The sequence below is a fragment of the Cervus canadensis genome, chromosome 4, assembly GCF_019320065.1.
Source record: "Cervus canadensis isolate Bull #8, Minnesota chromosome 4, ASM1932006v1, whole genome shotgun sequence".
Taxonomy (NCBI): domain Eukaryota; kingdom Metazoa; phylum Chordata; class Mammalia; order Artiodactyla; family Cervidae; genus Cervus; species Cervus canadensis.
The window spans coordinates 81,285,045-81,311,495 of NC_057389.1; the positions used below are offsets into that span (position 1 = coordinate 81,285,045).

Below are 26,451 nucleotides of genomic sequence, written 5' to 3' on the forward strand. Positions count from 1 at the left end.
TTTCCATCTACCTAGACAGTAAAGTGAAAAACCAGGGAATCAGCTATGATTCCTCCCTCATCTTCATTTCTAAGACTAGTTGGCCCCCATATCGTGCCACTTCTGTCTTGGAAAAAGTTTGATCAGTGTTTTCTCCTCTCATCATCTCTGCAGTCCTGCACTGTGCAAGTCTTTGTCATTTCTCAACTAAGTTATTGTGTTGGTTCTCTATTTAGGTTCCCTGACCCAAATTTCCTCCACAGCAGTCCAGTGTCATTTCTAAATGTCCATCCACTGGCTAAAAATATGACCCATTATTTTCTTCTGAATAAATTTCCTTTGCATGGCCTTTAAGAGTTTCACAATCCAATCCCTTGCTAGGCTTAGGGTTTTGTCTCTTTCCACTTTGCATATTTACCACTCGGGATGGACAGAATACCTTTTTTTTTTTTTTTAACATAGTCTTTCCTCATATAGATGTCCCCAAATTCTCCTGCCACAGAGCTTACGGGCTACTCTAACTTTCCCCTTTTAAACTCAGGTAGAGTAGACCCTCCTGCCTCTCCCCAGACTAAAGTTTAGGTTCAACTCTCCAACCCACACTTTTAATTTTATGCCTTTCCTCATGCTTCTGCTTAGAAACCCTTGCTTCCTAGCCCATCTCATAAAATCATCATTATCCTTCACATTTTCTTCTATTATTAATGCATCTTCCAATGAACTTCTTCACTTGAAATTAATATGGTGACTAAGTAACATCTTTGCTAATAGTATTTCTCAAAAAAAACCCTCCAATTTTAAAAAGATATGGAACAATATTAGTGATATGAGTTTCATAGAAACTAGCAAAATTAAATTCATAAACATTATATAATAATAGACATAAAATATAAAAAATAAAATCTTTTACTTCCCTTGAAATTAAAGTAAGTCTAAATAACTATGAGATTTTTATGCACCCTTATAATTAGATTAAAGTAAGTCTATATGAGATTTTATGTACCTTTCTGGTTGGCAAAATATAAAAGCTTGATTTTAAAAAACAGGATAGGCTGGACAATAAGCACTCAAATACCTTCTGAGACTGTGAGTTGGTACACCTTTTGTGATAACATCTTTCAACATCGCTCATTATTAGAGAAATACAAATCAAAACTACAATGAGATATCACCTCACACTGGTCAGAATGGCCATCATCAAAAAATCTACAAACAATACATGCTGGAGAGGGTGTGGAGAAAAGGAACCTTCTTGTACTGTTGGTGGGAATGTAAATTGATAGCCCCACTGTGGAAGACTGTATGGAGATTCCCTTAAAAACTAGGAATAAAGGTATCATATGACCCAGCAATCCCACTATTAGGCATATACCCCGAGGAAACCAAAATCGAAAAAGATGCATGTATCCTAATGTTCTTTGCAGCACTATTTACGATAGCTAGGACATGGAAGCAACCTAGATGTTCATCAACAGGTGAATGGATAAAGAAGCTGTAGTACATATGTGCAATGGAATATTACTCAGTCATAAAAAAGAATGCATTTGAGTCAGTTCTAACGAGGTGAATGAACCTAGAGCCTATTATGTAGAGTGAATAAGTCAGAAAGAGGAAAGCAAATATCAAATTAGTAATGCGTATATATGAAAGATGGTACTGATGAACCTGTTTGCAGGGCAGCAATGAAGACGCACACACACATAGAGAACAGATTTATGGACACAGGGGTGGGGGAGGAAGGAGAAGGTGGGACAATGGAGAGAGTAACTGGGAAACATATACACTATCATGTGTAAAATAGATAGCTAATGGGAATTTGCCGTATGACTCAGGGAACTCAAACAGGGGCTCTTTCAAATTTTTAAAGACAGGTACCAATTGGCATTGACAAGACTGTTTCTTTTGTGGGTCTCTTTATTTCTAACTCTTCAGTAGTCCCCATTTTCATTTTCCCATTAGAAATTCAGATTCAAATGGGAGTAGGATCCTAATAGGAATGGATATATACTTAAATACATAAATCTTGTTCACTTTGGTTGTGTGCCATGAATTTGTTTCTTCTGGACAATGTGTTTTGTGTTTCCAGAAAAAATGAAAGAAAAAAAAAAAACCTTATTAAGGGTTCAAGTGAACAAGCTGTCTACAGCCAGAGGATTTGGAATGGCTGGTCAGGAAATGTGAAACAGTATTTGTTTTTGGGCAGCATGCGTTCATACGTATGTTCTGAACTTACTAGAGAAGATTTGAAGAAAGTGGTTGCGAGGCTAGAAACATTTCTTCTGCAGTCTGCTTATCAGTGAAGTGTACCCTTCAAGCAAAGGGTAGCTTAAAGAGCAAAGTTCCCTCACCCTGCCAAGTCACCCAGATAAAAATATGAGCTAACTTAACAGTGTGTTTACCATGTAAACACAGGTCTAAACCAGTGCCCTGGCCCCAGCCTGCCAGCTGGATTACTTGCCCCAAAGTCTCTTGTCTAGAAATTCTGAACCCACTACTGTGGCTAATTAAGACCTGAGTTTTACATCTCTAACATCACGGGAGGATCAATCATAGGAAGTAATAAAAAGTGAGTGAGAGAGGTCTGGCCTTTTGAGTTGTGTTTTATTTTTAACTTGAAGAGGACAACATACACCTGTAATTGGTTTTCAATAACCCCACTAAACAACAAATCTATTCTTTTTCATTTTAAATTGATTTTCCTTTTCCATATATTAGATGGTCAAACTGTTGAGTGATAGCTGTTTTCTTGCTCCTAAGCAAGACATTGGTTCTTTCTCACGGTTACAAGTCTAGCAAGCATTTCTGCATCCTCCTTGAATTGGTCTGTAGTAAACCCTCAACAAATAGATGGGGAAACAGTGGAAACAGTGTCAGACTTTATTTTTTTGAGCTCCAAAATCACTGCAGATGGTGATTGCAGCCATGAAATTAAAAGACGCTTACTCCTTGGAAGGAAAGTTATGATCAACCTAGAAAGCATACTAAAAAGCAGAGACATTACTTTGCCAACAAAGGTCCGTCTAGTCAAGGCTATGATTTTTCCAGTGGTCATGTATGGATGTGAGAGTTGGACTGTGAAGAAAGCTGAGCACCAAAAAAATGATGCTTTTGAACTGTGGGGTTGGAGAAGACTCTTGAGAGTCCCTTGGACTGCAAGGAGATCCAACCAGTCCATCCTAAAGGAGATTAGTCCTGGGTGTTCACTGGAAGGACTGATGCTGAAGCTGAAACTCCAATACTTTGGCCACCTCATGCGAAGAGTTGACTCATTGGAAAAGACCCTGAAGCTGGGAGGGGTTGGGGGCAGGAGGAGAAGGGGACGACAGAGGATGACATGGCTGGATGGCATCACTGACTTGATGGACATGAGTTTGAGTAAACTCTGGGAGTTGGTGATGGACAGGGAGGCCTGGCATGCTGCGATTCATGGGGTCGCAAAGAGTCAGACATGACTGAGGAACTGAACTGAACTGAACTGAAACCCTCAACATAGCCATATACACTCAGTTCTTTTTTTCTGAGGGTCATGAAAGAACTTCACAACAGATGGAATACAGAGGAGTTCAGCCTTTGACCAACTTGGTTTTCTGGGCGTCTGATGTCCTCTGCTAGTGATCAGAAGTTGTTTTGTGGAGTTTGCTCAGCGTTCAAATGTTCTTTCGATGAATTTGTAGGGGAGATATTGGTCTCCCCGTCCTATTCCTCTGCCATCTTAGCCCCTCCACTCCTTTGTCCAACTTGGGAGTGAAATCTGAATGCCCTGGTTCTCTGAGTCTGTTTCCATATCCATACTCTTCCTTTCTCAATATACATTTACCTCCCATCCTTTGGCTATTCACATCTGACCCTGCTTCCTCTGGCCTTCATCCTTTCTCCCTGGATAGTCTGGGTCACTTTCCTTTCTGGAGCCATGGTGGCAGAGAAATTAAGAGCCCAAACCTAGAGCCAGCCTCTGGGATTCAAAATCTATCTCTACCACTTAGTAGGTATGCCTTCTCCCCTAAACTCTGCCATTCATCTTGGCCAATCTTCTGTTTCCTCCACTACAAAATAAGGATGTTAATAAGAGTCCCTACCATGTAGAATTCTTACAAGATTCTCAGAAGATAATATGTGTAAAGTGCTTAGAATAGTGCCTCACATAGAGAAAACACCAAATAAGAGTGAACTCTCATCATGACTTCAGAGACAGTTCATTTTGGGAAGAAAAGCAGTGTCCATTGTGGAAACTAGGAAAACTTTAGTTACATAAATTTCACATGGAAGCTGGAACGTACAGTAGAGCAATCCACAGCCTACTCTGAGATAAGAGCTTCAAAGTAAACATTAAAAATACTTATTTATCTCTTATCTTGAATTTATTTGGAAGTAGTAAGTACAGATTGCCTTATTGTGCCTAGAGTTTGAGCTGGAATTTCTACCTACCTTTGCATGTATAGCATCTGCTTTAGAGACTGGTACTTAGTAGATAATGTTTGCTGAACTAAATTATTATTGATGATCTCAGAAAGCCAGCTGTTTCTAATGAGCTTCATTCTTTCTTAAACTTTTATCTACTTTGGAACATTTAACCTGGTCAGAAAAATATGTTCTCAAAAGTCTTACACCAAAAAGTTTTCCAGTAGCTTATGCACTTGAAAAATTGGGATTAGTCCAGGAGAAACATTCAACCCTTATTGATAGGCACTTTGGCTCTCCCAGGTTGATAGAAATGCCACCTCTTATATAATTTCTTATCTAATTTACAGTTTTTCCCCTCATTTACTCTATCACAGAAGATAGTAATTACAATCACATTGGAAAATAAAGAGATTGAGAAAAGAATACAGAAGCAACTAGTTATCTTTTTTCTCCTTAAAATTATGCACAGTGTGACTCCAGTTTCAGACAGAAAAAAAATAAACAGAAGCAATACAAATGATCAAAGATTATCTAGTAACTATACCACACATTAAGCCTTTTCTTAGATAGTTTAAGATTCCTCCTTTTCATATATTGGAATTCACTGAAGTACTTTGAGGTCATATAAGGTATTTCCCCCCATAATGCACAAAATTTAGGCTAGCCAGCAAAGATTTCTGATGCATTTTGTGCCCAAAAAATGATGTTTCTTTTCCTTTTCTGCCATGTGCGTGCGTGCACGCGCGTGTGTGTGTGTGTTAAGTGCACATTGGGATTATCAAGGGATTTAAGACATTTAAGAAGCACAGGTTTCTTTTCTTAAAAAAAAATCTTGAATGACTTTTTAAAAATGAAAAACAAATTATAACTTTTAAACTGAAAAAAGGACATTTTCATGAAGTGTCCTTTTCATTGCATCTGTTCCCCACCTCACCGCAAACATTTGAGGCTCAAAGCATTTAATCAGGATGAGTTAATTCATGCACATGTAAACCCTAAGGTGATTTTTAAAATTCCATTTGTCATTAGAGAGTGAATATCAAGGCACTTGCCTCAGATTACTGTGTTGTTGACAGACTTAGGAACAGAACTTAGAATTTTCCTGTTAGATTTCTTTGAAGCTTATGAAAGTTGATGAAATAACTTTGAACAATGCAATGAGTGTGAAAGCTGGTACAGGAATTTTCCTTAGCTTTTATAACTTGCGAAGAGTTTCAAGGGAGCTCAGAAACCCAAAGAACTGGGGTGTTCTTTTCCAAGTCTGGCAGGAGGGAGTACTAGAGCTCTGAATAGCTTGGTGTCTTTGGTACTTTCCTGTCTCTTCACATTTACCCTAAGAAAGGAAGCCAGCGCACTTCATAAATTCCCTAAGTGAAGTGCCATAGGGTAGTATGATTTCCAAAACCAGACACTCCTTTGTTCCAATTGGTTGGAACTAGTCCCTTTCTTTCTACACCTGAAATTGGTCAAGTAAAGAAAAAATAGCAGATGTTATGTGGACTGAACCCCATGGAAACCTTCCCATCGTCAGCTTACAGTAGTTGCTGCTGTCCCAATTCCCCAGCTCACATTACCGCCTGGCTTCAGGAATATGAGCACAAAAATGTCCATGGGACACTCATATTGCCATTGCGGTCAGCATCTGGCTCCTGTCTATAGATTCTCCTTTGGTCAGTCCACACAGATGTTACCATCAGAAGCAACCAAAAAGCTTAAAAACCAGATTACCAGCCTCACACCCACACTCTCTCCCATTCTGATTGAGTGGAAGCGGAGAGAGGTTTGAGCTGATGTACTTTTTTGAAAGCTCCTCAGCTAGATATGATGTGTAGATGTCAACCTATAGAGCAGCAGGGGAAGCCTTAACAGCCCCTTTTCAAAAGGGCAGATGAAACAGAGAGGCTCATCACTAAATTAGCTTGTCTGATAAGCATCTGCTCCTCTGAACTTCTTTTCTAACAATCAATATCAAAATTTACCTATTTCTTAGGTTACTGCATTCTTGAGTTATATCTGCTTGATGATCCCAGGCCTCTTTGTCTGTCAGTGGGGTTTGGCATTTTCTAACAGTTGTAAGTCATACTGGCAGTACTAGTGATATTTATATAAAAAAAAAGGATGAAGGACCTATGTCTGACATAAAAGAAATGCCTAATTTAGAAATCTGTGATAGAAATTGTCTTACCAAAATCATTTAAGAATATATACAATATTATAAAGTAATTAGCCTCCAATTAAAATAAATTAATTAATTAAAACAAAAACAAAAAAAGAATATATGAGATGGCTTCTAAATGAATTTTTACTTTGGGACCAATGTTCTTGGTTGACAAACAGTAAACATTTTTGGTAAATGAAAATGTAATTTATAATTAAAAGTTTCAGCTTATCTAGCAAAGACAAGTAGTGTAATTACTGTACTGTTTTGATTGCTATTTCAAGAAATGTCTTCCATATAAGAGTCAAGAGGTGCCAGGAACATGTGTCTTTCAGTGGATGAACGGACAAACAAAATCAAATACACATGTACTAGGGAATATTATTCAGTCTTTAAGAGGGGAAATCCTGACACATGCTACACCATGGATGAACCTTGAGGACATATGCTAAGTGAAATAAGTCAGTAAGAAAAAGACAAATATTGTATAATTCCACTTATGTGAGGTACAAGAGTAGTCAAATTCATAGGAACAGAAGGAGGAGGGGAAAATGGTTGTAAGAGTCTCAGTTTTGCTAAATAAAAAGGTTCTGGAGGTTGGTTGCACAACAATGTACATATATTTAGCACTACTGAACTGCACATCTAGAATGGTTATAATAAATTTTATGCCATGTGTGTTTTCCACAATTAAAAGGAAAAAAATACCTTCAGTTGAAAAGCCGGGTTCATCTGTGACTCAATACTTGATACTGTTAGTTTAGAAAAGGCAGATAGAGTTGAAATTAGAGAAAGCAGATGTCAATTTTGGAGAAGGCAATGGCAACCCACTCCAGTACTCTTGCCTGGAAAATTCTATGGACAGAGGAGCCTGGTAGGCTGCAGTCCATGGGGTTGTGAAGAGTCAGACACGACTGAGAGACTTCACTTTCACTTTTCACTTGCATGCATTGGAGAAGGAAATGGCAACCCACTCCAGTGTTCTTGCCTGGAGAATCCCTGGAGCCTAGTGGGCTGCTGTCTATGGGGTTGCACAGAGTCGGACACAACTGATGTGACTTAGCAGCAGCAGCAGATGTCAATTTTCACTTCCACACATGATATTTGAGCAAAATTAGAGCATATTATTCAATTTTGGCCACAGCACTCAGCTTGTGGGATATTAGTTCCCAGACCAGGGATTGAACCCTGATCCTTAGCCTTGAAAGCACCAAGTCCTAACCACTGGACCACCAGGGAAGGCCTTATTCATTCTTTCAGATCATCAAGAAGTATTTACTTGTTGTGTATCTCCTGAACTTAAATTTCACAGAACTCTGACTGATACTCATTCTTAACTGGGAGTTGGGGGAGGGAATCAGATTCAGTCCAGGGTGTCCCAAGAATGCATTTCTGGGGCCATGACATTTCCAGATCTGGTGATCTTCAGTGAAGCCAATGTTGTCCCCACTATTACCAAGGATGACCCAGAAATTCAAGTCTAAAGGACCACTGATCAAATGTGGCTCCTGTGGGTTTTTCTGGGTCAGGACCAGAATAGGCAACTCACCATTTGTCTAACTTGAGAAATCTTCAACCTGTTCCTGATGAACAACTCATCTGGTTATCCCTAAATCTTATTACAATCAATCTCAGACTCTGGAAAGTGTGACACCACAAGTTTCTACAAAAAGATGAGGCAAATAGCTTTAAGCCCAGTTCACCCATTCCCCTCCCTATTCATTATCCTTACCTATCTCACAGACAAGGGTGTGTTGATGGGAACAGGCTTAGAGGTCTACTAGATAGGACTCCAAGACTAAGACTACTTAAAGACTCCTGTTTGGAGTTTAGATTCATGTGCTATCTTTTCACTGCTAGCTTTCTTAATGGAATTAGAGAAAGTACCTTGCTAGAGAGTAAAATGAGAGAGACAAACTCTTGAGTCCAACAAAACCAAGAAACAGTCCATATCTGATGACTTGTCTTATAGCAGAGACATTTGTCTAAACTTGTTAAAGTATGCAATCTGAAACTTGCAAATATCTACATAGCAAAAGTTCCCATCACTGCCACACCTTCCCCCGGAACCCCACCTTGAGTCTTTGCATAATTATTCACAATGCCTCTTTCAGTGGGTTATGCCTTTGCAACATCATGTTGCACTCATAAAAGCCAAGTCACATACATCAGATTTTGAAATTAAACTTTTTTAAGGACTATTGGAAGTAACTATACACAAATCCAAATAGCCTATCTCACCATCTGTGACATGTGGCTTCATGACATGAATGAGATAGCTTTTCTAAATAATAGAGGACAAGACCAAAAAAGTTTAACTAAAATTATAGCTAGAATATAAGGAGTGAAACTAAATTTAGGTTACAAATATTGCCTGTTTCCCCATATGCTCAGTCACCTTCACAAAGCAGGACTGACACCTTTTTAGTATAGAAGTTTTCTGGTGTGGCAAACCACTGCTCTTTCTTGGGGGTCTTCTTTAAAGGTTTATGAGATAGGTTGCCCTGGTGGTCAAGAACAGAAACTGCACAAAAACCCTAAGGGAGAAACTAAGCTGATGATCTCAGATTGAAAAGCTTTAGCTGAAGAAAGCAAAGAAAACTTCTGTTGCAGCATTGGAAGCATGGGTTTTCTTGTCATCAAATACACAGACTACAATGTCACCAACACTAGATAAAAGGTCATCTATCACACATGCATCATCAGTACACATTCACAAGATATCAAGAATATGAACAGAATTGAGGAAGGGACTGTAAAATGTCTTTGCAAAGATACCCCCAAAGTGACCTTGCATTGCAGCTCTTAGACAAATGAACTCTAAAGCGCTTCAGTTTTGATCATTGGATTGTATCTACAGTTATCAAGACAGTATGTTTGAAATTTATTTGAATATCAACTGTTTAGGGACTTCCCTGGTGGTCCAGTGGATAAGACTCCATACTTCCAGTGTGGAGGACACAGGTTCAATCCCTGGTCAGGTAATTAAGATTCCACAAGCCACACAGTGTGGCCAAAAAAAAAAAAAAAATCTTATCCCAACATTCCTATATTAAACTGGCTCAATACTCAACTCCTCAAATGGTCTTCAAACCAGTCTTTACCATATTATTGCTCTTCCCCATGGCTCAGCAGGTAAAGAATCTGCTTGCAATACAGGAGACACAGGAGACATGGGTTCAATCCCTGAGTCAAGAAGATCTTCTGGAGAAGGAAATGGCAAGCCACTTCAGTATTCTTGCCTGGGAAAACCCATAAACAGAGGAGCCTGGTGGGCTATAGTACAAAGGGTCACAGAGAGTCAGACATGACTGAGCAACTAAATATGTACATCAACTGTTTGCTGTGTACCCATATCCTCTTGAGGAAATCGATTTTTCTAACTGAAGGCTAGGACTGGTATCCTAGGCAAACTGAAGGCTCCTGGTATCCTCTTTGAGTCTGTTTTACCTGTGACTTCCTCTTTATTATCGTGGATAGCTAAGAAGAAAATGAGAATAGGAAAATCAAGAAAAGAGAATGCTCAGGGAGCAATAATTACTGAACTGTTAGACACTGCCTGAGGTTTTAGATGAAAGTCATTGGTCTCAGCAAATGTGAACGAAGATCATTGATTCTGTTGTCACTTCCTAACAACGGCTTCATTAATTTATTCTCTCCACTTGAATTTGTATTGTCTGACCAATTTAACATTCAAGAGAATCTTCCATTTCAAGTGAAAGAGTTAAAAAGACAAACCACATCTTGTGCTAGGAGTCAAGCTTGATGCTTTAATTCCTGGTGATTTCTCCATATGCATTTATATGCCCAGAGTCAAATTAACTGTCAAACGTGGCTTGCAATAAACCTCACTGGAAATTTTAGATTTTCTTCGGGAGAAACTTGACTTCAGATTCTTACTGTTCATGAAATTATTTTTGTTTCCAGACATATACCAGATTAAAGCAATTTAAAAATTAAAGACTAGACAAATTGCTTATTTAATTGCATCCATAGGATATTCAACCATAGATATCACTGTAAAGCCCTTTGCTTGATAATTCATCGACAAGAACCACCATCTCAGAGGTTCTACTTATAAAGAATGAAGATCCTAAAATAATCATAACACTGTCAATACAATGCCACTCTAGAATTTATAAACATTCACCCTGACACTTACTTTTAACATTATAAATATTAATACATTTTTATATGAGGTCAGATCCACTTCACCTTAAATTTCTGCTGTAAAGCTGTTTCAATTTTGCATTAAGAAAGCAACAGTTTTTAAAAACATTGTATTTCATGGGGAGAAAATACACATCACACAAAACTTCCTACTGTGGTGCGTTCTCTAATTTCTCTTAAACATTGTACAAAGTTATTTTATGTCATATGAGAATCATTTCTCCTCTTATGATAATTTCATTTTCTCTAGATTTCCTTACGATGTATTAAGTTGTCTTCATGGAGCCTATATTCCCTGTAATTTCACCACTCTTAGAGAAGAGTGGAGTTTCTGAAGGAAACGGATGTTTCTTGGGAAGGTTTACTTAATTTGGTTCTTTACCACACAGAAAAACCCTTCAAGGTGATATGAGCAATTTGGTGCTTCAGGACCTTAATTTTCTAGTCCACAAACACAGGCCTTTGCATTATGATTCAAGATAAGTCACAGATGGCCAATAGCTACCAATTTTTTTCCCAGAAGGCAGCCTTAGTCAATTCAAAAGGAGTGCTGAGCACAAGAAAACCAAACAAGTATCTGCCCAATTACCAAGTCACTGCAGAGAAAAAGCTCTTATTTTTATAATCATGTTGGAGGAGATTAGCAGCACTGTCATTAGGCAGATATAGGAATTCTTTTTCACCACCTGTATTTTCTGTCCTCTGGCTTCTGTGCTCTTCCATTATGCCTCTTTGCCAATGTTACCAACACTTGTAGAGGTGGGGCTGACAAGCTGAAATTGCTTCATATTCAGCTTTGGCTCCCTGGGCTTTCTCTGTCGCCAGAGAGGGTTGGACTGAAAAACAGCTTCCTAGCAGGCTCTGTTAGGTGTGACGAGGCACTTTCCCCTCTTTTCTCAGGGTGTGATTTGACATGGTAAGCCCAAGAAGTAGATTTGGCTTGAGCAAGCACTGGCAACTTTTTCTTTTCATGATATCTCCTGAACACTCAATTTTGTTCTGTGCTGTGCTCAGCTAATGAAAACTTATTTATTGCACCGTCGGTTCTTCCTCAAAAATCTCAGTTGTCAGCCTGATTAATGTTTACTGGATAAGAATGTCGAGGCACGGTTAGGCTCACATAAAGAAAGAACGTACAAGGAGTACTCGTTAATCTCAGAAGTGGATTTGTTTGACTGAGTACAGATAGCCTGATGCTATATGAAAGCAAGTTGATTGGTCTAGCTTATTTCTTTGAAGTTAGCAGGATCTCAAGTACCTAAAAATTCTATCAAATGTAACTCTCATATAATATACAATGACCCTCATATACCATGTAGAATGGCATGATTCCAGTACTTCATGTTTCTGTATAAAGAGGGTTTGAAGGGAATGTTGCCTATATAATGACTGTTATTTTTGACAGTGGGACCTTAGAACTTGGGGATCTTGGTTACTGTTCCAGGTTCCAATCATACACCCATTCCCTGGCCCTTCAGCTCTTACAGCCAAAAAAAAAAAAAACATGATAGAGTAGGAAAAAACAGTGAGATGGAAAGTGAGAAAACCTGGCCTGGAGTCTTGATTTTTTCTATTTTATTAGCTGTGACTTTGGGCAAATTATGTCCTTTTACTCTGCTTCTACTTATATAATTCTAAAATGCTAGAAATGGGTCATTTGTTTTCAACTATTGCACCCAAATCTGTGTCATCTAAGTTTCAGTGATTCTACCTGATTTCCTTAATTGTACTGAGGGTGAGCCAATGGCTCAAATCTTCATGATCAGAAGTGAGACTCTTCCCACTTTAAGAAATTCTAAGTGGTTAGAATGGGCATCCTTGTCTTGTTCCTGATTTTAGAGGAAAGGCTTTCAGCTTTTCACCATTGAGTATGATGTCATCTATGAGTTTTTCATAAATGGCCTTTATTATGTTGTTCCATCTGTACCCACTTGGATGAAAGCTTTTATCGTGAATGAATGTTATATTTTGTCAAATAGTTTTTCTGTGTCTATTGAGATGATATTGTAATTTTTATCCTTTCTTTTGTTAATGTGGTATATGACATTGATTGACTTGCAAATTTGGAACGACCTTGCATCTCTAGAATAAATCCCACTTGGTCATGGTGTCATATTATAGATGATCAGAAAGTGTCAGCTTTTCTCTGGCAAATTCCCAACAATAACCCTTAAACCACATGAAGGATAGCTTACTATCTTTTAGGGAAACAAATCCCAACTTTTGGGTAATTTTATTGTTAGAAATTTCTACCTTATCATTGGAATTTATGCCAAGATAAAGTTTTTCTCTATTTGGTATTTATTTTTACCCTCTCTTACATAAACACTTATTCCAGCATCTCTGGAAACTAGGACATCTACCGGCAAATTCCATCTCTGTCTCTAATAATTTTTTAGAGGGAAAGAAATGAGGCTTGGCTAAAACTATAGGTAAACTCTTCCCCAGTAGTGAGTCAAGATTTTTGTCTAATTACTGGGGTTTTGTTTTCTTTTTATTTGAAATTCCTAACCCTCTGGGTATGGGAAACAAAATTAAAATGTATTCCTAAGCATGTTGTAACATAAAATAAGCTACTTAGAAAGGAGGGATACTGCAAAGAACTGAAAAGTGTCAGCTATGATTTCTGAAGTCTGACTGTCTTGACTTTTTATAAAGGTGGTCACATGAGGCCTGGCTCTTGGTCAAGGTTGTAATGAGGCCTAAGGGTTTGTGCATAAGCTAGTTCCCCTGCAACATTACTAAATGAAATAAGACTAAATTACATTTTTTTCATTTGTGATTTGTCTTTCATTAAAAGTATTTTGTAAGAACGATTCATCTGATTCACTCTTTGTCACTTCAGATGAATCTTCAGGGTCAATTCAGGATACTCTGATGAGAATCACTAGGAGGGCTGAGAACATCTAGCACAGACAGTCCTTGGTAGGGTTCATCAAATCTTTCCTTTATTTCCCAAGGTTCTCAAAAGATATCATGACAACCCATGCTATAAAGGCCTTGCCATCACACTCCAATGCTACTGTTTTATTACCGAGTCTGTTACACTGCCTTCTTCTACTCACTGTGACTATCTAAGGTCACCTTTACAAACCTAACAAATTAATGGTGCTCTCCATTAGTGAAGCCTCACATTAGCATTGAAAAGGAAAATCAGCATCTGGAATCAAAAGACCTTGGTTCTAGTCAATTTAGCTACTTCCTTACTAAGAGAGCATGATTAGCTCTACTCAAGCTCTCTGGGACCTCATCTTTCTCACCTACAAATCAGAGACGCTAATACAGACAATTAGGTTTCATCAATGAGCAGAGCTGTTGGAAGTGCAGGTTAAGGACTAAGAAGCCATATATGCAACCCAGTGTGAAAGAATCCCCAAGTCAAAGGCCTGCCATAGAGTAGGAAGAAACATACATGGCACATATTTATCACTCCTGAACTTTTAAAACACTCACCTGAGGAAGTATAAATACAAAACAAAATAAGAGATGTGAAATTGATTTTTAAACTGAGTTATATCAAAATGCTACTATCACTTTTAATAGTTGCATAATTAGTGATGGGTTATTAGAAGAGAAATGAAAAGAGAAACCTACCTATACCTTTTGCATTCAGATCATTCTCTTATATGTTCTTGGTAGTAAGCATTTTTATTAGCGGCCACCTGAAGATAAAACCCATCTTTTACATCTGCTCTCTAAATGAATGAAGGTGGGTTGGATGGGGTAGATTTCAAAGTGGAAAGAAGCTATGCTCTGGCAGGCCCAAGTCAGAGATTCCATGGGAAGCAAGAGGTCAGGCTTTAGAGTACCCTCATATCGTTTCAGGAAGGCAGCCACCTACTATGCCTAGGCATCAGGCCAGCTTTGGCAGGAGATTGGATCAAGGCTATTTGCATGTCTGTTTCAGGACATTAAGTTTTGTCTACCCATACAAGGTGAGGAAGAGATCAATGCAATCATGCAGAAAACTTAATTTAGAGGAAGAAAAAGGAAGAGAAGAAAGAAAAGACACAAGTCTTGCTTTCACTGAGGTATATTTTTTGTAAAGTGTGACAGAGTCATCTTCAGAGAAGATCCTTAGTGTTTTAGTGGCCAGTTTAGAGTATCCTTGGTATGTTTCAAGGAATAATGACAAAAACCAGACAGACATTCCACTTCATTACAAGCATAGCATTGGGTACTGTCATCTATGTGTTATGTCACTTAATCCCCACCAACTCTGTGAAATGGCATCTAAGGTCTGGCGATGTCATGTCTGGCCTAATTTCTCATGGCCAAGAATTGACAAGGTCCAGCTTTAGAATTCGAGGCCATGATTTGAAGTGTGTGGAAAGACTAAGAAATTTTAAACCGTGCTGGCAACTCTGTGTTGTAACTCTTCTATAAATAGTTCCCGATTATTCCTAAATCCCATTGACTTGGTATAATGTAAGCTATTCAGCAATGTGATATGGATAAATATTTCCTTTTCAAAACACTGCACAAATACATGATTTCCTCCCTCTGTCCACCCTGTAGGAGAAGTAGGAAAAGAGCAAGGTAATAGGAATTTACCTCTAAGCTATAAAGCCTTCCTTTCCTTTCAGTAATCACTGAGGGGAGCTCCTAGTTACTAGGGAGACCATAACAGTGCAGTAGATTCAAGTACAACACTGGGGTTGCCTGGCTAGAGAATGCCAAAAAAGCAAAGGAAAATATTATTGTTACTGAAATCATTTGATGTCTATGACTAATAAAAAACATGTTGGCAAACTGAATTTTCAGAAATGCCCAAAGGGCTTAGTTAAAGCCATGAATTAATAGCATACAGTAGTTCTGTCTGGATAAAAGAAAAAAGACAACAATGCCAAACCATTTTAAAATTTATCTGAATAACCAAAAGATTCCAATAGAAATCTTAAGCAACCAATCAAGGTCCTTTAATTCAACTTTTAATTGATATTCCTTCTTCCCTTTCTTTTACAGCTAAATAACAGTGTTACATATTTTGAGTCACATAATTCTTGAATTCTGGGGGACACACCAGCCTTCTTGGCCTTCTTAGCCAACATCTCACAAATCCCAGAATTATCTCTAAAGTGTCCCTGACAGCTGTATTCATCTTAGAGACTCAGAAAGGCTGAGCTGTCCATTCATGCAAGTGCTGTGCCTCAGGAAGACTGGTGGCAGCTAGGGGTAGATGGAGCTGGGGCTGAGTCAGACCTCCAATTACCTCTTGACCCAGGCCCCAGAGGTTACCATGGGCCTGCCTGAAGATGTTCATCTGGATTCTGCTTGATCGTGCCCAGAGCAGGAGGCCTTTGCTAGAACATATCCTATCTTGCTATGGATATAAGCTCTGACTGTTGGAGGGCGCTTTCTCATGCCGTGCCAAAATCTGCCTGCTCATGTTTTCTATCCCTCGTTCCGCACACTATCTCTGGAACAATACTGTTTGACTCAACTTCCTCTCGTCTGGAATAGCCCTTTAGATAACTGAAGCCAACCATCATAATTCCCTGACATACAGTCTTCTCCAAACTAAATATCCTCCATTTCTTTCTCAGATCATAAGGCAAAAATATACAGACATTATAGCAATAATAAGAGACAGAAAATATATAATCATCATAAGAGAAAGACAAAAAGGTGGTCTGGAAACGAACTTTTTTTTAAAGAGTTGTTTTTCTAACTGGAAAACTGAAAATTTTAAGTGATTTTGAGAACTGTCTCCTTTCACTGAGTTCCTGCATGCTTGCTGTCAAGCCATCCCATCAGAATGGAAATGTGGCTTGCCAAGGATTTTTCTTGTTGACACCACACCAGCTCCTAGTGATCAGCCATCAGTTCTCACTAACTTGCATTTATTTTTGCTTTGTTTATTTAGGGTCAATGCCCACTTTGAGAAAAGTTTCTGGAAGGATACTTATCTGCTATGAATAGCTGTGACATAATTTCAGAATTTGAATACCATCTATTAAGAATTAAGGGAGGGACAATGTAAGGAAACTGAATCCTTAGTTATTTCTCCTCCCCAAGTTTTATTATGCAAAATTCCAAGCATACAGAACAGTTGATGTAATTTTACAGTAAACACCCTTATTCTTCATAGCTAGATACTACACTTGACACTTTGTTACCTTCAATTCATCACTTACCTATCAGTTTCTTGATCCATCCATCAACCCATCTGACTTTCTTACACATTTAAGTGTTAACAGTGCTCATCAGTACACTGAATTCCTGACACTTGAGCATGTATATCATTCAGTTCTTTGTTGATGCTTTTCATTAGCACTCTTTTCTGAATTCCTCTTACTATTCTTTCCCTCATTCTCTCCACTTTCTTTTCTTACAGAAAAGAAAACTTCCCTTCTACACCCTTCCTCCCACTTGCCATCCCCCAAAGTTCTAAATGGTAAAAGGAAATGTGAAAAATCTGAGCATGGAACTGGTCTTGAAGCAGCCTCAGGAAATGTCCCTCATAGGTGTGAGCTCCATAGACCTGGGAGAGACGAGGTTCTCATGAACAAGCGGATGCAAACCAACTTACAAGAGAGGGAGGTATAGAGCAACAAGGCAACAGAATTTACTGTGAGAAACACAGCTATCAAATACTTAGGCGTTTTGTACAATACTACCTTGCTTCATCAGCTTGACTTCTCCCTGAACTAAGCTGCATAATGCGCAAATTATGAAGGGTTTAGATGAACAGAGACTCACAGAAAGACAGTAAGGTCTTAGTGACATGGAGCAGAGATCTTATCAGCACTTTTTAATAGCTGGCCAGAACAGTGTCCGATACCAAAAGGATGCTTCATAATTAGTGCATGTATGCGTGTGAAGTCGCCTCAGTCATGTCTGACTCTGTGTGACCCTATGAACTATAGCCCGCCAGGCTCCTCTGACCATGGGATTCTCCAGGCAAGAATACTGGAGTGGATTGCCATGCCCTCCTCCAGGGGATCTTTCTCACCCAGGGATCAAACCCATGTCTCACATCTCCTGCATTGGCAGGCAGGTTCTTTACCACTAGCGCCATGGAGCAGAGATCTTATCAGCATTTTTTAACAGCTGGCGAGCACAGTGTCCAACACCAAAAGGATGCTTCATAATTAGTACATTATGAAATGAGGACATGAACGCTAACTATCCCTCTAGTAGAATGGCTGTGGCTCAGGGCGCCTCTCCCCTGGACAGGCTGAGTGAACTTTGCGCACATCCGCTCTTCTAGCGCTCTTCAATGAAAGTTCCAAGACCACCATTCTCCTTTGAACGATGTGTTTTCTTTTATCAGAGCATATGCCATTCATTAAGCTTTCAGGACGTCCTAATCTTGAGGTCTATGACTATCTAATCCTGTCTTTGATAAACTGATTTTATTGGCTTTACTCTCAAAACAAAGAGTGATCTCCTGCTGCTTGAGTCTACTCCTTTTAAAGATCCGGGAACACTGTCTTCCCTGATGAGCAAAAACCATTCCTCTCACTATCTCAAGATTTATGTCCGATAAGAAATGTTAGCCATTTATTTTCTGGGCTTCCTAATTACCAGCCCACAAAGACTTGGCAAGGTGAGCTTTTCACTGAAAGGGCAGCACCACAAAAATGCCGGCACAGCACTTCTCACAACAGATTCTCTGTAGTTGCAGAGAAATCCAATTGTGACAAATCAAATCCATTTTGAGGACCCTAAGTGGAGTTTTCTAGTCATACAGTCTCAACGGGAATCCTTCGGTTATATAACAACTTCTTAATGTAGTTCCTTCAAAGGTTTCAATGTCACAAATCAGATTATTTTATAGCAAGGAATTCCTGTCCTTGCTATTTCAATTTCTTGAAAAATATTCTTTCCCCTGGCCACTTTCTCTATATAGATACCATAGTAAATATCTATAAACATCAACATTTCATGGAAATGCTTTAGAGTTTATTTGGATGCAAACTTTAAGGTGAAAATGACAAGAGAATCAAGGCTATGACTATTTCCTGTGAGGTTACTTACAGGCCAGGAAAAAATTAAAAAAACAGATGCTTTTTGGTGTTGGCACTTCAATGGTAAAATGACTGAGAGAAAAAAAAAATCAGATGCTTTTCAGTGTTGGCACTTCAATGGTAAAATTCAGACTGCCAGCTAGAGTTCTTTTCTAACTGCCTGTCTATATAAGCAGCCAACACACAAGGTTCAGATCCAGATAAAAACCCTTCAATAGGGTGAAAGATACTATGATGCAAATAGCAAACTTTTACTGTTGGTGGTTTCAATGCTCTGACAGGAGAGCATGGACCTCAAACAGGACTTGGTCTAGGTGAACACGGAGCTCTTTCTTTTAGCTGGCCTTTAAAGGCTACGTTTGTTCAGACATCATTAGTTCTTTTTCTTCCTTTGATGCATCTGTCTCTAGTGATGGAAATTTTTTTTTTTTTTTAAAGAAACTAAAGCACAAAAGGAAACTGAAAAAGCTGCAAACTGATCTGGCGATAGCTAAGCAAGAGGCTGCCATCACAGTCCTGGAACTCAATGAGAAGATCAAGACTCTATGTGAAGGAAAGCCAGCCCCTAGAGGTCAGTATTACCACGTGACAGTTACACACTGGCCCTGGGCCCTGGGTGATGCATATAGCTTCACTGGCAACAAAGCAGAGAGCAAGGCCACAGTGCCAGGCAGCACACTGGGCCAGCTGCATGCTGGCCGGGCCTGATCTCCATTCTGCTTGATTAGAGACATACAGAAACTCCGAGCTCCAGGCGGGGTGTGCTTCCACTGTGAGAAGAGCAGGGAATGAACAAGCAGTTCCTTCAAGGAAAGTCTCTGGGGCTGAAGAATAGAGTGAAACATCTGATCAGTGTCTTGCTGGGTGGCAGTGGGGAAAATCCAGAGCCCAGAGAGGAAGACCCAAGGCTCCCAGGGGTGGGTCTCTGAAGTGGGGCAAGGAGAAGGGCTTGTCTGAAAGTGTAGACAGGCTGATAGACCAAGACAGGCATGGGAAAGGAAAGAAATCTGTTTTAACAACAGGCTAACCAGCCAGAAATAAGCAGGGAAGACGGGCTGAGGGTGAAATCTGGGTGGTTCCGAAAAAGTTAACAGCCACTCTGGTATAGATGTTTTAAAAAGTCTTCCCTCAGAGATGATAAACACACTTGGAGGGGGCGGGGACCCTCAGATTGTCATCGTCAGCAATAATAAGAATTAACATTTGATATGACACACCAGGCATTTTGTTAAGCCATTTCATGTGTGTTTAATTCTCAGACTAACCTCTGAAGCAGGTATTAGTACATTTACAGGTTCCACAAGAATAAACGCAAGCTGCCTGGCCCTAGGTTAGATGTGTGTGGCCACACCTGGGCAGTCACCCCAGGGGGCCTATGCAGCTTTGGTGCAGAGAGGCAATTTCTCTGCAGCAAGAGCAGATCTTACTCTGCCTGGTGGATCTCCTGCAAAACTATGGTTCCCTGGGACGAATGTCCTCTTTTGATGTGCGGCACTCTTGCAAAGCCAGGAACATGCAATTGTTCTTACTCTCACTTCCTCTATTACTCATAAATAATTATGGGAAAAGAGGAGGAATGTGGAAATAATGGAGGAGGAGGAAGTAGGTGATGTGGTGGCTGTAGAAAGTGAGACACTCCCAGCATCCTGACCGTATGGGAAAGCGTTTAATATGAGTTTGGTTTTAATTTTCAGTTTTGAATAGCACTTTCCCTAGCTGGAAATGGCATGTTACACCATCACCTTGAAACACATGATTTTCTCTTTCCACAGAACAATATAGCTTAATTTGCTTTTACCACCATGAAACCTAAATGAATAAAACCCATTAGAGAATATTATCCATTTAAAAGTCTTTATTCTAAGGCATCATAGCCAGATTTCAAATCAGTTGCATGATAGGAAGCTGACAACAATTGCACAGGATGCTGGAGAAAATTTTCCTGCTCATCTGAGAGAAGTTCTCAATATCTCAACTGTACTTTGAATCTAGTGGAAAAAAGATTTTATTGCAAGTTATCTGATTCTTGTTACTCTCATTTTGACAAAAATAATGTCCTTTGCTATCTAAGGATGATTTTGTCCCTTTGATATTTTGATAGGTCAAAATTAGGATACTACTGGGTTACCAGGACTGTAACAATTGTGGGGGATGTTAGAAAATATTAAATTCAACCTTTGCTTCTTTGTCCACTTTTATCTCTGTATTTCTGTCTAAAGCAGGGAAAAATTATCTGTGCAGGAAAAAACCAAAAAAACCTAAAGTATTATGAACAGATATAAATTTAAATAAAGCCAAATATTCCAAGGTTAATTATGGATGAAAGTACTGACTCCCTATAGAACCTATGTATTGCTTCTCTTATTTGTTGGAGAAACTGGGTCAGTAGATGGACATACAGCCTGAAGCCCTTAAAATGAATATTTGCACAGTCTTACTCTCCTATGGGTTCCAAACAGCCTAACCCTGTGTTCAACAGCCCGGGAAATTATTATCAAGGCTCTTGTGGCCCCAGAGTAACATGAGCTCTTGTTCTCAGAGACTTTGGTCACCTTGCCCTACCTCGAAATTGATTTGAAAGTAAAGTCTGAAAAGATGTAGGTAACTTTAACACACAATGGCTCCCATTGAACCGCGAACAATTAGGGCTGACCCACCTCCCACACACATTCCTTGACCAGAACACCACTCCTTCCCTGCTTTGTCCTGTGCCCTTTGATAAAATGTTTGTTTTTGGTTTTCAGACCTTTGTTTGCCAATGACAGATACCCTCAATCATAACAGCTTATGATTGGGTGATTATGAGAAAGGGTGATTTATTGGCACAGGCGCAAACAAACTAAGAAACGGCATGCTCAGCCTTAGTCTCTCATAGATTCAGGGACTCAAATCCCATCAGGGCACTCTGTGTATCTCTACTTCTCTCTGCAGTGAGACTTTCATTTCCTCAAGAGGGATGTCTGGAGACACTGAAAACATGGCCACAAGCAGCCAAGGGCTGCCCTACTTATTCCTTCTCCAGAGAAGCAAAAAAAAAAAAAAGTATTTTCCCACCAGCTTTAGTTAGGAAAAGTATGAGAAGGTACCTTGTCCTGGCTTGGGTTGGGTACTTATTCGAGCCCATGAGTCTATCTTTGGAGCTGGAGGTAGGGAAGTATGGTTGGACAAGCTTGGTTATGCACCAACCATTGGATGAAGGGGCAGAAGGAGCTAAGGGTGGGACAGGAGGATATTGTGACTGCTGGATCCCAGAAGTACAGGGCTGGACTGGGAGAAGACGCTGGAACTCTGTCTTACAGGAAGGGCTAGCCTGTTGCAGCAAAGAAACATGTCCAACCTACTCTCAGTGTGATCAAGCTAAAATATAATAAAACGCTTTAAAAATCACCCATCCATGAGTATTTGCACTTTTTAAGTGGATTCTTCTTGATGAACAAAAGACCTTCATGATCCAAAGATATTAATGTCCAATGGTAAAACTTCAGATTCCATAACAGAGTGAACCACTTTGGGAAAGGAGACCCCTTGCAGCCTCCATCATGTGACAGCATAGTGGCCAACTCTGAAGTTCAGTTTTATGGTAACAAGTGAAATTGCAAGAGGGGAGAAAGGGTTGATTCTAAATTACATGTTATCTGGATTAACACAAAGCTACTTCTCTGCTGTAGTTACAAGCCAGTGCCTACAGTTATAATGAGCAGATTAATGAGATAGATTCAAATAAATTAGAATCTCTTTCTATGCAAATGTGCACAGTTTTTCAGTTTGGTTCATTTTCTAAGTAAGACTATATAAAAGGTTGCCATTCAAGTCTTCTGATCAGAGCAATGCCCTAGAATACTAGGGATACTTTTAAGCATATTCAAATTGATGGAGCAGTGAACTACCAAACATTTTTTTTTTTTAACACGTAAACAGATAAAATGATTTCACTGGCTTCATACTTAAATAACCTCCATGGAAATAAATGATTTAAGTCAATGGCAAGTTCAACTGAAAAGAAAAACACCTTTATTATAAAACTGGCACAGCAGGAACCTTACTTACAGTCTGAGAGTTGTTTGTTGATTTTTACTTTGTGCAAATAATCACAGCCCAGGTCTGATTCCTTGCCTCTTTTTCCACAGCTGGCACCTGAAGTGCTTGTAGTTTAATTTACTCACAGAATTCAGTGAAACGCCTATTGTACCCATTCAAAGCTTGAGTCCATCTTTTGGTAAACATTAGTATGCAGGAATCTAAGGCTAGATTTCAAAACAATCTGCTTCCTTTGGTTTTGGAGCAGAAAATTACTTTGTAAAGGACCTGAGTGAGTTGAGTCCTGGCACATAAGTATCAAGTCACCTGCTATGATGAAAGCTTGAATCCTTGACCAGAACATTCAGGACCTGATTTGTAGATTTCAAGCTAGCACACTAAAGGGGATGCACTCCTCTGGGTTTTTTTCCCTTTTAATTCTTTTCTCTTAATATGCACAGCTGGTATATCAAATAATGTACATCTCGTTCCCACAGGCAAGTTCCCAATGTCCTACTGAAAGCCGTGTCAACTTTAAGTCATTTCTTGGTTTTACTCTCATTAAGAAGACACTTTTCCAAACCAAATATCATATATTAATGCATATATGTGGAATCTAGAAAATTGGTATAGGTGATCTTATTTGCAAAACAGAAAGAGAGACACAGACGTGGAGAACAAATGTATGGACACCAAAAGGGAAGTGTGAGGGTGGTAGGATGAATTGGGATATTTGGATTGACATATATACACTATGTATAAAACTATGTATAAAGCTGAGAACCTACTCTATAGCTCAGGGAACTCCCCTCACTGCTCTGTGGTGTCCTAATGGGAAATAAATGCAAAAAGAGAGGGGATATATGTGTACGTAGAGCTGATTCACTTTGCTGTACTGTAGAAATTAACACAACATTGTAAGACAACTATACTGCAGTACAAACGAATTAATAAGAAAAGAACAAGTCAAACAAGAAGACGATGACACTCCCAGGTAGTACAGGTACATCCCAGGGCAAGCTTATCGAGGACTCAGGGTCTAAACAAAGCCAGACACTTTTGAGGGAGCCTGGTCACAGGATTGACTTTCCAGTGACATAAAATTACTTTTAAACACTATCTCATTAATTTTAAGTATAGGACTTGCTGTCCTATACCATCATGAAAGTCAGGAGAAACATCTCTTTGACAAAACCCCAGAGCCAACTCTAACCAGGATTCTGAAGAGTATCTTTTATCTTGATGTCCAGCCCCAGGCACACAACCCAAACCCCCTCTCCTTTTTATTACTCCTTTTCCAAACCTTCTTGGGAGAAAAACTCCTATTGCAACTAGATTTTAAGAAAAATGGGATTTGAGGGTGATAAAAATGTTCTGGAATAAGGTAATGACCATGCTTGCACAACACTGTCAATATAGGAGGACCATGGAATTGCACACTTTAAAATGGTTAGCATGGTGAACTTTATGTTATGAGAATTTTATCTCAGTTAGAAAAAAACATAGTGATTAAAACAATCCTTGCAAAGATGTAACACCCTGTCAAGTGTAAGTATGTTTTAATGAGAATGCTTTGGGCCTAAATAAAATCTTGCCTTGGTAGGATTCCAAGCTTTTAGAGAGCCAGTCATGTTAATATTTATTGGAGTAAGACTAGTCTTGAATAGTTGTCCATTTGTGTCTAGTTTTTTAACAATGCCATCCTTCTCCTCTTCTACTGTCTCCCAACTCTCTGAAAGGCTGGTGTTCCTCAGACTAGGAAGCAATTACTTGACCAACAGTTCTGCACACACTTCTTTCACCACTGAACACAGATTTTTTATTTACAGGTCTACCTAGAATTTTCTAATATGGTAACAAGGAGGACTCTGGATTCTCACAGTTCCAACTGTTGGGACTTTGTTATAAACTCTGCTCACCACCCATGGCATCAGACCGCATGAAGCCTGGTTTGATATTTGGTCAAAACACAAACAGGCAGCCTGCACTCCCCTACTGTTGCCAAGGGTGTTACTGCCTTGATGGAAAGGGACAAGAACTCCGGGAAACAAAAGGTGGAGATTTCCCCACCCACATAATTATCCCTACATTTGCAGAAAGAAGCTTTCTTTTAAGCACTCCTACTGAATCCTTAAAGAAGCTATTCCATGGTGGGGTATTTTACATCTAGACCAATAAACACCAGAAATTAACAATAGGGAGCATGAGAGAACATAGGAATAATAACTTCAAGGTGTGCTTTCTGAGTGTAAAAAGTTTCTCAGGATTTTTTGTATTTACCTCATGGAAATAGCTTATATTTATCTTTATAATCCCTTGACTCATTTAGAGATTACCTGTCAGGTTTGCCTCTTCCTTTGTCCACTGAATTCTTCCTGAAATGGAGCCACTTCCTGGAATAGAGCCCCAAAGCCAAAGCCTTCACATTGATTTCAGAAGTTCCCTCAAGGATAAACAACTTCCTAGGAGTCCCTGAAAAGCTTAGAGATCTTCTTGCACTAAGATCCCTAAAAATCTTTCTTATTCCATATGTACAAATCTGGAGTGGTTCTAATTTTCAAAAGGACATTGTAGAGACTCATAGGCCTAAAAATAGCTCATGTGAAAACTAGGCGTCACTCAGGACTTTGTTGGTTGCAAGTGACAGAAACCAAAATGAAGCTAGTTTAACACAAAAGAAATTTTACAAGCTGCTAAGGCTGGCAGTGAGGCTGAGCACAGAGTTTCTGAACTCTTCTTTGACCCCAAGTGACCTCTTGCAGGCACAGACCAGGAAAGATCCCCTGGCTGTCTTGACTTGTCAATCTTTAGCGAACATCAGTTTCTGCCTGCTCAGAACAACATCCCTTTCTTTTAGTAACGGAAACATGGTTTTCCTTTGGAGAACTATGCCTCTCCTGTTCTCTGCGGTCTGTTGGGACTGTCAATCACACTGTCGCCTTCCTACTTGACCCGAAAAGGCCTGTGACAAGCTGAGCCAATCACACTCACTTTTTTTCCAGGAATGTGAATCTTGAGCTGAGTTGAATGAAGAAGGGCAGAAAAAAGCAGAGCTAATTCATCCTGTAGGTCTGGCCCTGCCCCTAAAGAAATGGTCTCTGAACTTCTGATATCTGACTAACTTCACAAGGTTGGGTTGTTAAGCATTCCTTCAACGCTTGAGAGCTTTCTCATATCCTTCCTATAAACTTATTTTTTTGCTTAAAGTAGTCTGCATTGGCTTATAATACTTGCAACCAAAGAACCTTAATTTGTACCAAACTAAAGGGAACAGAAGTCTTCCTCACTCAGTGGTAAAGAACTCAACTGTCAACACAGGAGATGTGAGTTCAATCCCTGGATTAGGAAGATCCCCTGTGAGGGAATGGCCACCCACTCCAGTATTCTTGCCTGGGAAATCCCAAGGACAGAGGAGCCTGGCATGCGACAATCCATGAGGTTGCAGAGTTGGACATGACTAAGCAACAAACTGATGACAAAGGGAATACAACTTATTTCTCACAGATTCGATACAGAAATCTCAAGGAAGACTTGTGATTGACTGTAGTTGTACCATATTCTTATCCATGCATCACCTGCTGTGCCTAAGACAACAGGATTTTATCAGAGGCCACATCTGGGTCATGTGCCAAAGGTCAAGGGCTAGAGGATATTACCAGAAATGAAGATGCAAAAAGTTTCTGGACAGAAGACCAAAACAAAACAACAAACCTCTCACTATCCCCTTTAATCTATTTTAGGTAAAGTTCATAA

At 39.4% G+C, this 26,451-nt stretch overlaps 1 protein-coding gene across 1 annotated transcript in view; it reads left to right on the forward strand.

Moving 5' to 3' along the window:
- CCDC192 (coiled-coil domain containing 192) overlaps positions 1-26,451 on the forward strand; it is a 181,842-nt gene that overhangs the window by 103,319 nt on the left and 52,072 nt on the right. Inside the window, exon 6 of the mRNA XM_043467572.1 lies at positions 19,120-19,252. Within this exon, the coding sequence (XP_043323507.1) occupies positions 19,120-19,252 (133 nt within the window). The remainder of the gene's footprint in view (positions 1-19,119; positions 19,253-26,451) is intronic.